Genomic DNA, 12,518 nt, shown 5'->3' on the forward strand with positions numbered 1-12,518 from the left:
TATTGATAGCAGTTACTTTTTCTTCAATGAACAAAAAACCCAAAATAAATCTTTTCATGTTAGTTTAAACACAAGCATGACAAGAATGGATGCTTACGCTGGTATTTCAGATTATGTACGCATTTGAACATATTGGTGTAAACAAGAGGTTATTCATACGAATATATTCATCGTGTGATAGATGTTGAAAGTATTGCAACGTAGAGAAAACACCCAGAATAAAGATTAACTTGAAAACTCAGTCAGTGGGACTATGATTGCTTAAAGATGATTAAAGGAACTATGATTGGGAAGGATGGGATTCAAGTTTGCATTCGCACTAAAAAAAAATAATAATAATAACCCGGTGAGGCATGGAAAGTATTTTTATACCCGTTTACATTTAAGGGGTTGTTTAGTCTCCTAAACCCCCTCAACGTTAACGTGCATGGTGATAAACTCGTCCTATTCACAAAAAGAAGGAATGTCATCCTCGTGCAGTTTGAGCGAAGGACCAGGCCACAGCTATTTGGCACGTTTCATGGCATTGTGCGAGTACGAACCATAACGGGTGCTGTTCGTTATTCCGAAGGTTCGCTATTCCGAAGGTTCGTTATTCCGAAGGATCGTCAATCCGAAACACGCAAATTCCCTATATCTAGAGGTTCGGTAATCCGAAAATGAAAAAGGGTTCGTTAATCCGAAAAGTTGTGGCGTTATTCCGAAGATTGATCAATCCGATAATGAAATTCGGAACAACGAACCTTCGGAATAACGAATCTTAGGAATAAAGAGCATTCGGAATAACGAACCTTCGGAATAACGAGCTGTAACCACATAAACAGCAAACTTGATGTCAAGGAGTGTTATTGGACGAATTCGCAGGTTGACTGACAACTGTCCCATGCGGTTCCATGCTTATACGGTTGCCCTGGTTACAGCGCGCGAAGCAAATATTTTTGAATTCCATCTGGAAGTGTTCATACTTGAATGCGTAAATCACAGGGTTGACGCACATGTTGCATAGTACTAGCCCCTTGACTACGTCGTGCGTAGTGCTGTTAAAGTCATAATCATAGCCCATGTTGTAGGCGAGATATGTTAGTTCTGTGGGCGTCCAGCAGACGATGTAGCTCACGAAAACTATGCATAACGTTGTTGTGACGTTTCGCTTTGCGCGCTGGAATGCGTTCACCTGTACCTTTCCATGACTCTTTGTGCGCCTGCGCAGCATGAATATGATGCTGATGTACGCAAAACTCATGATGATGATAGGGAAGAGATACTCCAGCATAAACAGCAGGCAACCCATGAAGATTTGGACCCCACGGTTTGGCCAGTGGGGATAGCAGGCACGTTCGGGCGAATAAATAAAGACAAGAGGCCAATACAGTTGATAGAGGGCGCCGTACACCCAGACACACACCATGCAAATCTTCGCGCGTCTAACGGTGAAGAAGTTCCTGTGTTTGACAGGGTGGCACGTGGCGAAGTACCTCTCCAGCGACAACACGACAAGGTTTGCCGTGGACGCCACGTAGAGAGCCCACAGCGGATACTCTGAGTCCCACATCCTGCAGAAGAACTCCGCTAGACCCCGATTTTCCACGCTATTCGACTCGGAGATTCCCGGGGCAGCGTAGTGGATGAGAATGAAAAGTACCGAGTCCAGAAGGTCGATCAAGGACTGATTCAAAATCAGGTGGTTTGTGATTGACTGAAATTGCTGACGCTTGGCGATAAATACAAAGCAAACTATGCTATTACCAACCAGTCCCAACAGTCCAATGAAGGCGTAGAAGATCTGAAGGTAAAGGTCGTTCAGCGCGGCTCCTCCACCACCTCCGAGCTGCGCAGGGGGGAGTGTTACCGTGGGCTCGCTGGCGTTGTTGTGCTGTTCCACATCAGCCATCTTGGTGGTTTGTGTTTCCCTTGTTGCTGTTTAGATGGACGAGGACATGTGAGCGTACTTTGACGGCTGCATTAGTCCATCATCCTAGCATGGAGAAGAATAAACAACGTAAAGAATATGAGTGGATCATTCCGCAAGAACAATAGCATGTAAAGTTAGAGTCTTCATCTGCGAACATTATCATATCCAAAAAAAAAAAAAAAGATAGGAACGTAAAACATGAGTGAAGGCCAAGTTCAAAGCCACAGTAGCCTGACAATTAACTCTTTGACTGCCAGGTTCATTTCCTGTCCGTGTGTTTGTGTATGGGATTTGTGCGCATTTCACTCACTGGCACAGAAAAAAGTTAAATGCAGTTGATATTAATTTTCTTTAATACGTTTTCGTCATCTGTGGTAACTGTATTCAGCTATGATTCTTTTTTTTTGTCAGCTCCTTTCTTTGAGCTGCTTGTGGATGTTTAATTTTCATATTGATTTTTTTTTTCAAATATATTCCATCACGATTCTGTCATGAGATGAGGATTTTCATGTAAAAAAATATATTCTTCAAGATTATTATTTCTTCATGATTTATTATTTTGTAGACAAGCTAGTGTTACGGAAGATGAGGTAAATTTTCTGCACCCGGACCATTCGTGTTTTACAGATTACTATACTGAAGTGACAAATCAAACGATGACGAACTCTTCGACCGTTAGCAGGCAACTTTGATTGACTGTAAGTCATTGCAGAAGTACACATTCAATTGTAGCATATCTTACGTGGATTCTTTGCTTTGAGAGTTTCAGGCTAAAACTATGAGTAGAGTTGACACCACTATAGTACCACTTACTGAGACGCAGTCCCAATGTGAATATAGTACTCTTGGAGGCATTGAGGCACATAGTTTTGTTAGTCTGGGTGCCAGAGGCTGAACCTTGTTTTACCGTCCACCCAATGTTTTTTGATGGATTTAACCTATTTTGGGGGTGCTGAATCCGAATCTGGATGATGCAACTCTTGCATCCTTGAGAGTTTTGAGATATTCAAGATGGCCTTCAATATGGCCGCCCAAACCGGAAATTCCCATGTATTTCCTTCTAAATGGTGAGAAATTGAAAACAATTGATGGTTTTACCCTATTTCAAGGGTGCTGAATCCGAATATGGATGATGCAACTCTTGCATCTATGAAGTTTTTGAGATGTTCAAGATGGCCGCCTAAATGGCCGCCAATTAAAACCAGAAATTCCCATGTATTTCCTTCTAAATGGTGAGAAATTGAAAACAATTGATGGTTCTACCCTAATTCGAGGGTACTGAATCCGAATCTGGATGATGCAACTCTTGCATCCTTGAGGGTTTTGAGATATTCAAGATGGCCGCCAAAATGGCCGCCAATTAGAACCAGAAATTCCCATGTATTTCCTTCCAAATGGTGAGAAATTGGAAACAATTGATGGTTCTACCCTATTTCGAGGGTGCTGAATCCGAATCTGGATGATGCAAGTCTTGCATCCATGAAGTTTTTGAGATATTCAAGATGGCCGCCAAAATGGCCGCCAATTAAAACCGGAAATGTCCATGTATTTCCTTCTAAATGGAGAGACATTGGAAACAATTTATGGTTGTACCCTATTTCGAGGAGGCTGAATCCGAATCTGGATGATGCAACTCTTGCATCTATGAAGTTTTTGAGATATTCAAGGTGGCCGCCAAAATGGCCGCCAATTAAAACCGGAAATTCCCATGTATTTCCTTCTAAATGGTGAGAAATTGGAAACAATTTATCGTTCTACCCTATTTCGAGGGTGCTGAATCCGAATCTGGATGATGCAACTCTTGCATCCGTGAAGTTTTTGAGATATTCAAGATGGCCGCCAAAATGGCCGCCAATTAAAACCGGAAATTCCCATGTATTTCCTTCTAAATGGTGAGAAATTGAAAACAATTGATAGTTCAACCCTAATTTGAGGGTGCTGAATCCGAATCTGGATGATGCAACTCCTGCATTGTTGAAGATTTTGAGATATTCAAGATGGCCGTTAAAATGGTCGCCCAAAACGAAAGTTCCCATGTATTTCCTTCTAAATGGTGACAATTTGAAAGCAATTGGTGGTTTTTATCTTATTTTGAGTGTGCTGAATCCGAATCTGGAGGATACAACCTTTGCATCCTTAACGGTTTAGAGATGGTAAAGATGGTCGCCAAAAATGACCGCCAAAAACGGAAATTCATAGGTAGACCCCCTATTTCCTTCTAAATGGTGTAAAATATAAAACAGTTGGTGGTTTTACCCTATTCTGAGTTTGCTGAATTTGAAGCTCCAGGGTACAGCTCTTGCTTCCTTGAGGGTTTCGAGATAATAAAGGTGGCCGCCAGAATGGCCCCCAAATGGCCGTCAAAAACGAAATTTTCCATGTAAGCCCTATATTACCTTCTAAATGGTGTAAAATTGAAAACGATTGGCGGTTTTACTCTATATTCAGGGTGCTGAATCCGAACCTGGTTGATGCAAATTTCGTGTTCTTTTTTAGGGTTTTGAGATGTCCGAGATGACCACAAAAATAACTGTCAAAAATTGGAAAATTTTAGACCCTAGGCATCACCGAGACCCTCGAAACTTGGTTGTTTAAATTTGTCCATTCTTTACGGTTTTTAGACGCCGTCCAAGATGACAACCAAAATAAGTGGCAGAAATTCCAATGTTAATATATTTTTTCTTAATGGTGAAAATTTTAAAATAAATTGATGGTTTTACCCTATTTCGAGGGTGCTGAAGGTCTTTGAAGGTTTTGAGACATCTATAAATGTCCTGTATAAGCGGAAACTCCTTAACATTTTCTTATACTTAAATGGTGAAGTCTTGTGCTCTAACGCGAAGCGGGGGATTAAACCCAGGGTGAAAAGCAATAATTCGTGCAATTCGGCATCCAAAATGACTGTCACAATGATATTGTGATATACTGAGATATTCCGATATGTCTCAAACGGAACTTTAACACGTACTGGAAAAAAAAAAAGTGATATTGACATCATACTGAAACGTACAAACACAAAGATACGACTGAAAATTCCTTTTATGCATAATTGTTATAAAATAATCCTTGTGGTCGCCAATATGGCTTAACAGATGTTAAGTCAATCCTTTTCGGCTATCAATAGAGTAAAATTGAATTACAGCATGCTGGTATTTGGTGTTGAAACTTGTCTTGTATTCTGACGAGTCTCGCCTCGTATTTTTATAAAACTTGTCTCATATTCTGATTATGTCATTGGAAATGGTTGCATCCATGACCACTATAGTAGATATCAATAAGGGTAATTTCAAAAGCACTCTGCGCGATTATGATATTCGTAAGTATAAATTGGATTATCAACTATTACCTTACATGTTGTTGTTTTTTTTATTAAGTTTTTTTAAACAACGCGTTACCTGTGATTTGTCCATCCCCTCTTGTGTGTTTGATATGTATATATGTATGTATATATATATATATATACACACACACACATATATATATATATGTATATACATTCATATATATGTACATATATATATGTGTATATATATATATATATATATATATATATATAATGTTACATCATATTGTCGAAAAAAATAATAATGTCATCAAGACCACCAATATAAACCAATTAACCAATTTGAGTGTTCATGGATGAAGAGATTTGAACTGCTCGTGGATTAAGACAGGTAATGTTGGGTAATTTCAGTAAACTTCTCTACATCACTATCACAATATGATTTAGATGAACCGCTTGCACACTTGTATCGTACCAACTCAAAGATATCCGGTAGAGCTGGTTTCACTGTATTATACAGCAATTTCAAACTGTTCCATTGACGAAAACCTGAAATCTTTCAGTCAGAACTAAGATAGGGTAAAACCATCAATTGTTATCAATTTCTCACCATTTATAAGAAGGAAATACATAAGAATTTCCGTTTTGGCGGCCATTTTGGCGGCCATCTTGAATATCTCAAGGTGAATCATCCAGATTCGGATTCAGCATCCTCGAAATAGGGTAAAACCATCAATTGTTTTCTATTTCTCATCATTTAAAAGCTAATTCATAGGAATTTCCGGTTTTAATTGGCGGCCATTTTGGCTGCCATTTTTGCGGCCATCTTGAATATTTCAATACCCTCAAGGATGCAAGGGTTGCATCATCCATATTCGGATTCAGCACCCTTGAAATAGGGTAGAACCATCAATTGTTTTCAATTTCTCACCATTTAGAATGAAATACATGGGAATTTCCGGTTTTGACGGCCATTTTGGCGGCCATCTTGAATATTTCACAACCCTCAAGGATGCAAGAGTTGCATCATCCAGATTCGGATTCAGCACCACCGAGCTAGGGTAAATCCATTAATTTTTTTTTTTTCAATTTCTCACCATTTAGAAGGAAATATACAGGAATTTCCGGTTTCGGCAGCCATTTTGGCGGCCATCTTGGATATCTCAAAATCTTCAAGGATGCAACAGTTGCATCATCCAAATTTGGATTCAGCACCCTCGAAATATGGTAGAACCATCAATTGTTTTCAATTTCTCACCATCTAGAAGGAAATACATGGGAATTTCCGGTTTGGGCGGCCATTTTGGCGACCATCTTGGATATCTCAAAATCTTCAAGGATGCAACAGTTGCATCATCCAAATTTGGATTTAGCACCCTCGAAATAGGGTAGAATCATCAATTGTTATCAATTTCTCACCATTTATAAGAAGGAAATACATAAGAATTTCCGTTTCGGCGGCCATTTTGGCGGCCATCTTGAATATCTCAAGGTGAATCATCCAGATTCGGATTCAGCATCCTCGAAATAGTGTTAAACCATCAATTGTTTTGTATTTCTCATCATTTAAAAGCTAATTCATAGGAATTTCCGGTTTTAATTGGCGGCCATTTTGGCTGCCATTTTTGCGGCCATCTTGAATATCTCAATACTCTCAAGGATGCAAGGGTTGCATCATCTAGATTCGGATTCAGCACCCTTGAAATAGGGTAGAACCATCAATTGTTTTCAATTTCTCACCATTTAGAATGAAATACATGGGAATTTCCGGTTTTGACGGCCATTTTGGCGGCCATCTTGAATATCTCACAACCTTCAAGGATGCAAGAGTTGCATCATCCAGATTCGGATTCAGCACCACCGAGCTGGGGTAAATCCATTAATTGTTTTCAATTTCTCACCATTTAGAAGGAAATATATAGGAATTTCCGGTTTCGGCAGCCATTTTGGCGGCCATCTTAGATATCTCAAAGTCTTCAAGGATGCAACAGTTGCATCATCCAAATTTGGATTCAGCACCCTCGAAATAGGGTAGAACCATCAATTGTTTTCAATTTCTCACCATCTAGAAGGAAATACATGGGAATTTCCGGTTTGGGCGGCCATTTTGGCGGCCAGCTTGAATATCTGAAAATCCTCAAGGATGCAAGAGTTGCATCATCCAGATTCGGATTCAGCACCCCGGAAATAGGGTAGAACCATCAAAAAACATTGGGTGGACGGTAAAACAAGGTTAGGCAAAAAAAAAGTGGCTTTGGCACCCAGACTATATCCAGTAACTCGAACTTTATAAGCAGACTATAATTGTTTTTTATATGACTTGAGATCAAAAATGTAAACAAAGAAGGGGGAAAATGAGGCGAGAAGTCGTGTGGTGGATGCAATATTGTGGAGGGATCCTACACTGACCGTACGAAGCAGCGCGAGATGTCAGAATTGCATTGTAGTGTCGCAATAGATTACATTCCAAGAAGTAGCCCTGCGAAGATTACAGCGCGCGATGTCAGAATTTCTTTGTGCTGTTACAGTGTTAGAATTGCTGTGAGACATCATTTCACAAATAGGGCGCTCTTCGGAAAATATGGTCATAAACAGTGGCGTCATTTTCAAAATTGTATACTAGACGGAGTGTCAAACAGGTAAACATTCTGAAGTAGTTGAAATACATGAAATAATGTGAAGCTGTTTTGACCCGTCACTTATGTAAAAAAATTTTAATCCAAAATATGACAACGCTTTTGCATGTACATCTCGAGCGAGAGAGTATTCAATATGCCAGATTTCTCGCTCTTCTTATTTTTTATGGAGCTCTAAAATCCTCTTGTTTGCCACTTATTTTCGTGATGTTTTCAGTCTGTGTGTGTTTTTTGCTTTGTTTTGGGTACTAGAGAGAGAGAGGGGGGGGGGGGAGAGGGATAGAGAGAGAGAGAGAGAGAGAGTGTGTGTGTGTGTGTGTGTGTGTGTGTGTGTGTGTGTGCATGTGTGTTAGTGTGTATGAGTATGGCTGTTGAGAGATTAAAAAGTATTAAAAAAATGAAAAAGGGAGCTTACGGTCACTTTGCAAGGGATTACAAGGAAAGCTGGTGGAACTGAATTCCAAGAAGTAGGTTGGTTCGTAAGTAGTTATAAGCACTTTGCACTTGGGACTTTCGCTCCAGAGATTCAAGAACTCTAATTATTTCATGTCGTTTTTGTGTTTCCTTATCTTTACTCTTCTCCAAACAGTAACTTACCATAAGACGTGGGAATGCTGAAATCCCTTTTCCCCATAATTTTCACGACCAAGAAAATTGTTGCTATGACTAGCTATCAGTAGTAGGCGGAAAGGAAAAAAAAAAAAACCGAGAAGGAATTATAAATTTCAAACAGGAAAAATTCCCGTCATAACAGGAATGGATTGAAGAAGGATAAATACTTTTTTGTGTGTGTTAATCAAGCAGTTTGTAATCATGGATAATGTTCGCCACAGGTTTTCATTGGAAAGAACAACGAAAAAAGAAGAAAAAATTAATAATCTATTTCTCCTCTCCTGAGAACGAAACTCTCAAACAAGTGTGTGTATCTGATCCTCTACAGAGTAATAAAACAGTCCTTAAGCTGCGCTGCACAATGAGTCATAATGCATGTCGCGCAGACTATACTGATGTCAAGTATCCCTTTAAGTATATATAGCAGACGTAACAATTGTTATTTAGACCATCATGTGACGAAGACGTCAAGCCCGAACAAGGCAATCTCACTGGTTAACACCCACCACCATCCCTGACCCACAAAATCGCAAACAATCTTGGCAAAGCTCTCAGAGTAATAGATCTACCCTTAATTAATGCATACAAGGCAGATTTGTATCTTGGAAAAGTTTGCTGCAAAAAATATTTTCTCGGGGGAAAAATGTCCATTATTTATAGTGGGGAAAACAGCAGTGCTTATACCGACTTAGCCAAAATGGAAAACTGACATATTACATGTACCTCCAATATGTAATCGTTTTGTTTTTGGATTGCTTCTTTTTCTCTAGATTATTAGAGATTTAGACTTTATCATATATCATAAATACATATATCATCTACATTACAGTATTTTAATTAATGCACATGGAAGGATGATCATACTTTCAAAATTATAACATCATTTCATTTTTGTCAAAACCAGAATGGACATAGGAATCAACATTGCGACATCCAAGTGGGTGAAGAAACAATCCGTGCACTAACCTTGGCTCAACTCGTGAACCATGCAACACTCCCCGATCTATCATGTAATTTAAAGGCAATCTGTTAGTGCAGTGCACCGAAGCGATCTGTAATGCGCGAAGGATCAAGGGCGGGTAATTTGCCTATTAAACCTGGTGCTTCATATCATCTATTGTTGATTTTACAGAAGAGGGTCTGGGGAGTTCGGGCCTAGCCGCATTTACACTTGCTAACATCGCGATTTTTAAAATCGCGATTTTTTGGTCCACCGTTTACACTTGCGCAAAAGCATGCGAAGTTTGAGCTTCACGAAACATCGCGATTTTTTGGTCGGTAGTGCGCATGCGTAATTTACCTCTTTTCAACACTGTAGATGAGTGGAAGCGCGCGCTATTCTGTTCGTTTTCGCTGCAGGGCAGTATACACGTATTTTGATCACAGCTAGCTGGTTGGAATGTTGAGCCAGGGCTTTTTATCAGTGCAATGCACATATAGATTTGTGCTTCTCGAGACTGTTTACTTACGGTAAATAGAGCTTGCTATATTAGATCACAAACGTAGTAGGTGTGTAAAACTTCATCTACAGCAGCATTCAGGAGGATCATGAAATTTTGCCGATATGACGAAAGTGAGAAGTAGGACTTGGAAGTTAGGACTGGTATTTTATCAGGCGACAGCAAGAACTCACTCTTGTTACGTACTCCTGTATTCCACAAACAACGTATGAGAGCAGTACGGGCACTCCGCAATCTGAATCAACGCATTTTCTGGGAGAACATTATTTTGTTAAGTCGTCATGGGGTGATGATACGTGGTTGGAGAACTTCAGGTTTGCTACTAGTAGTAGTTTTCACGTACTAGTTTCATCAGGGAGAGGGAGGTGAGAGACCACGAGCCGATCGAGGATCGGCCGTTCAGACCTGTGCACAGCTGTCCATACCGTGTGTACTAGTACTCTGGCCAGTGACCGACGTACTCTCTACACGTTCGATCCAAAGAGGGATCGGGAGCGCGCGTAAACTCCCGGTGGCATCCGATACCGAAAGTCACGTGATGAAAAATCGCGATATTTCTGCAGCTGGGGTTTACACTCGCTAACTTCGCCTCAAACTTCGCGATGTTTCAAAAAATCGCACTCCGGCTGGCGATTTTTCTGGCGATGTTTCGAGGGCGTTTGGGTGTAGTTGCTTAGCAACTTGCACCCAAATGTCGCGATTTTAGAAAAATCGCGATTTTTCCAAGCAAGTGTAAATGGGCCTCATATCAATTTCTCTTCAAATTCATCACTTTCCAAAACGTGAGGCCTGCATGAGCACAAACGCGGGTATCTTTCGGATACAAGCGTAGGTTGCAAACAACGTACACTAAAAATATGGACAGCGATACAAGTACACTTTGAATACACAAACATAAATGCACACTTTATCACGTGCGCACAAGTCAGCTTATACCCTCCTGCAAACAAACTAAACATTAAAAAAAAATGGAAAGGCATAACAAAACCATAGAAAATAACTTAATCAAGCAAAAACAAAAAACAAAAAACAAACAAACACTTCAAGCAAAAAATGCCGCAGCTATGGTATTTTCCAGATACTTCCTTAGGTCTTGGGGGTCATGAATTGGAAAGTCCACAAGCAAGACTTAACGCCTTAACATAGTGATGATGATGATGATTATGATAATAATAATGATGATGATAATAATAATAATAATGAAACGCCTAGAGAATCTGCACTATTTCTCGGTGTCAAGTTGATCACGATCATGTACTCCTATATGAATCAATTATTGTTAGTGAATTTTGTCTTCTTTAGGGTGACGTATGACATAGTAATGATACGATTACAATCAGATAGACATGTATATAACTTTGTATGTATAAGTGAATAAATTTGCGTTCATGCAGAGTAGGATCTACATGTTCATAAAATCTGTTACAGCGCTGTTCCCAATGATTACTAATACCCTTCGAAATGTTATGGAACAGTCAAGAAACACCCAGATTGCCATTGCCATTCTTTACTTTTACTTTTAACTGGAGTTTTATTGTAGGACAGGTCATTGAAAGTATCTTTATTTTCCTCCCAAGTGGTTTTATGATTCGATATAGATAAAGCGAGGATCAAAGAAAGAGGTTAAGCGATTGCTTTCATTTCCAAAGCGCTGTGTTTCTACTTGGCATTTACTGCGGAAACTGTTTTTTTGAGCAGTCGTAGGAAATATGTGTGTCTGCTTTTTTTTTTATTTGGAATGCCGCACACCACATTTTTACGGATTCGCCTTTGGACATTGGAAATGCTATTCAATGAAATTCAATACAAAATTTCCCCTCACAAAGCTCAGAATGAAAAACGATGACAAAGATGAAAAAACACATGTAACGATATATTACGAATGTATGATTACTATTCCACCTGACATAAGAATAAACACGTAACCATGTGAATGCAATTGTGATATGCCTCAATAACAAAACAACAAATTAATGACGAAGAGCAAAATAAACTGTTATAGATCCTAAAAGAAATCGATTTTTTTTGATTTTTTTTAAGAATCGGGAACCAATAATGAGGAATGCTTTCCAAGTATGGAAAGCGAAAGTATTGTTGGATTAAACAAATAATAATAAGATTTATAGTAATAAGAGCGGGAAGAACAAGAAATTGATTATAACGGCCTATACAACACGGTTTCACCAAAATCCGATGCCTTAAACTCTTATAGAATTATAATGTTCTTTTAAGAGTTCACCATTTATAGGGGGACAGTGTGAATGAATGGTGGATAACGGCGTAGAAACAATGGTGATATCGGATAACACAAATATCTGGATGTAAGTTTTTTTCCCTATGGATTTTTGAAAATGCCCCAATAGACTGTGTCGCACAATACGCATGCTATAGTTTTCAAATATAAGGAAGGTCGGTAAACGGAGGTAAGTCAAGCTGTTTGTGCCTTATATTCGTTTAGGAGCAAAGGAATAGCTTTCGGTTTCGCTGAAAGCATACAAGGACAGTTTGAGTATACTTGGAAAGAATAGGTATCATTTTGCCTGATAGGATAAGCGTCAATGCGTGCATCTTCTTTTTTTTTTCTCTCTGTTGTTTCATTTTGATGAGCACAGTTT

The 12,518-nt window shown here is 39.3% G+C and overlaps 1 protein-coding gene across 1 annotated transcript; it reads right to left on the reverse strand.

Annotated features, from left to right (window-relative positions):
* Positions 1 to 835: 835 nt before the first annotated feature.
* Positions 836 to 1,891, reverse strand: LOC139739727 (galanin receptor 2b-like). The gene has a single exon (XM_071650329.1). It carries the CDS (start codon positions 1,889 to 1,891, stop codon positions 836 to 838), a length of 1,056 nt encoding a protein of 351 aa, XP_071506430.1.
* Between the last annotated feature and the right edge of the window lie 10,627 nt (positions 1,892 to 12,518).

Source organism: Diadema antillarum, unplaced genomic scaffold (assembly GCF_040938485.1).
Source record: "Diadema antillarum isolate AM-2024a unplaced genomic scaffold, OU_Dant_1.0 seq00000812_RagTag, whole genome shotgun sequence".
NCBI lineage: Eukaryota > Metazoa > Echinodermata > Echinoidea > Diadematoida > Diadematidae > Diadema > Diadema antillarum.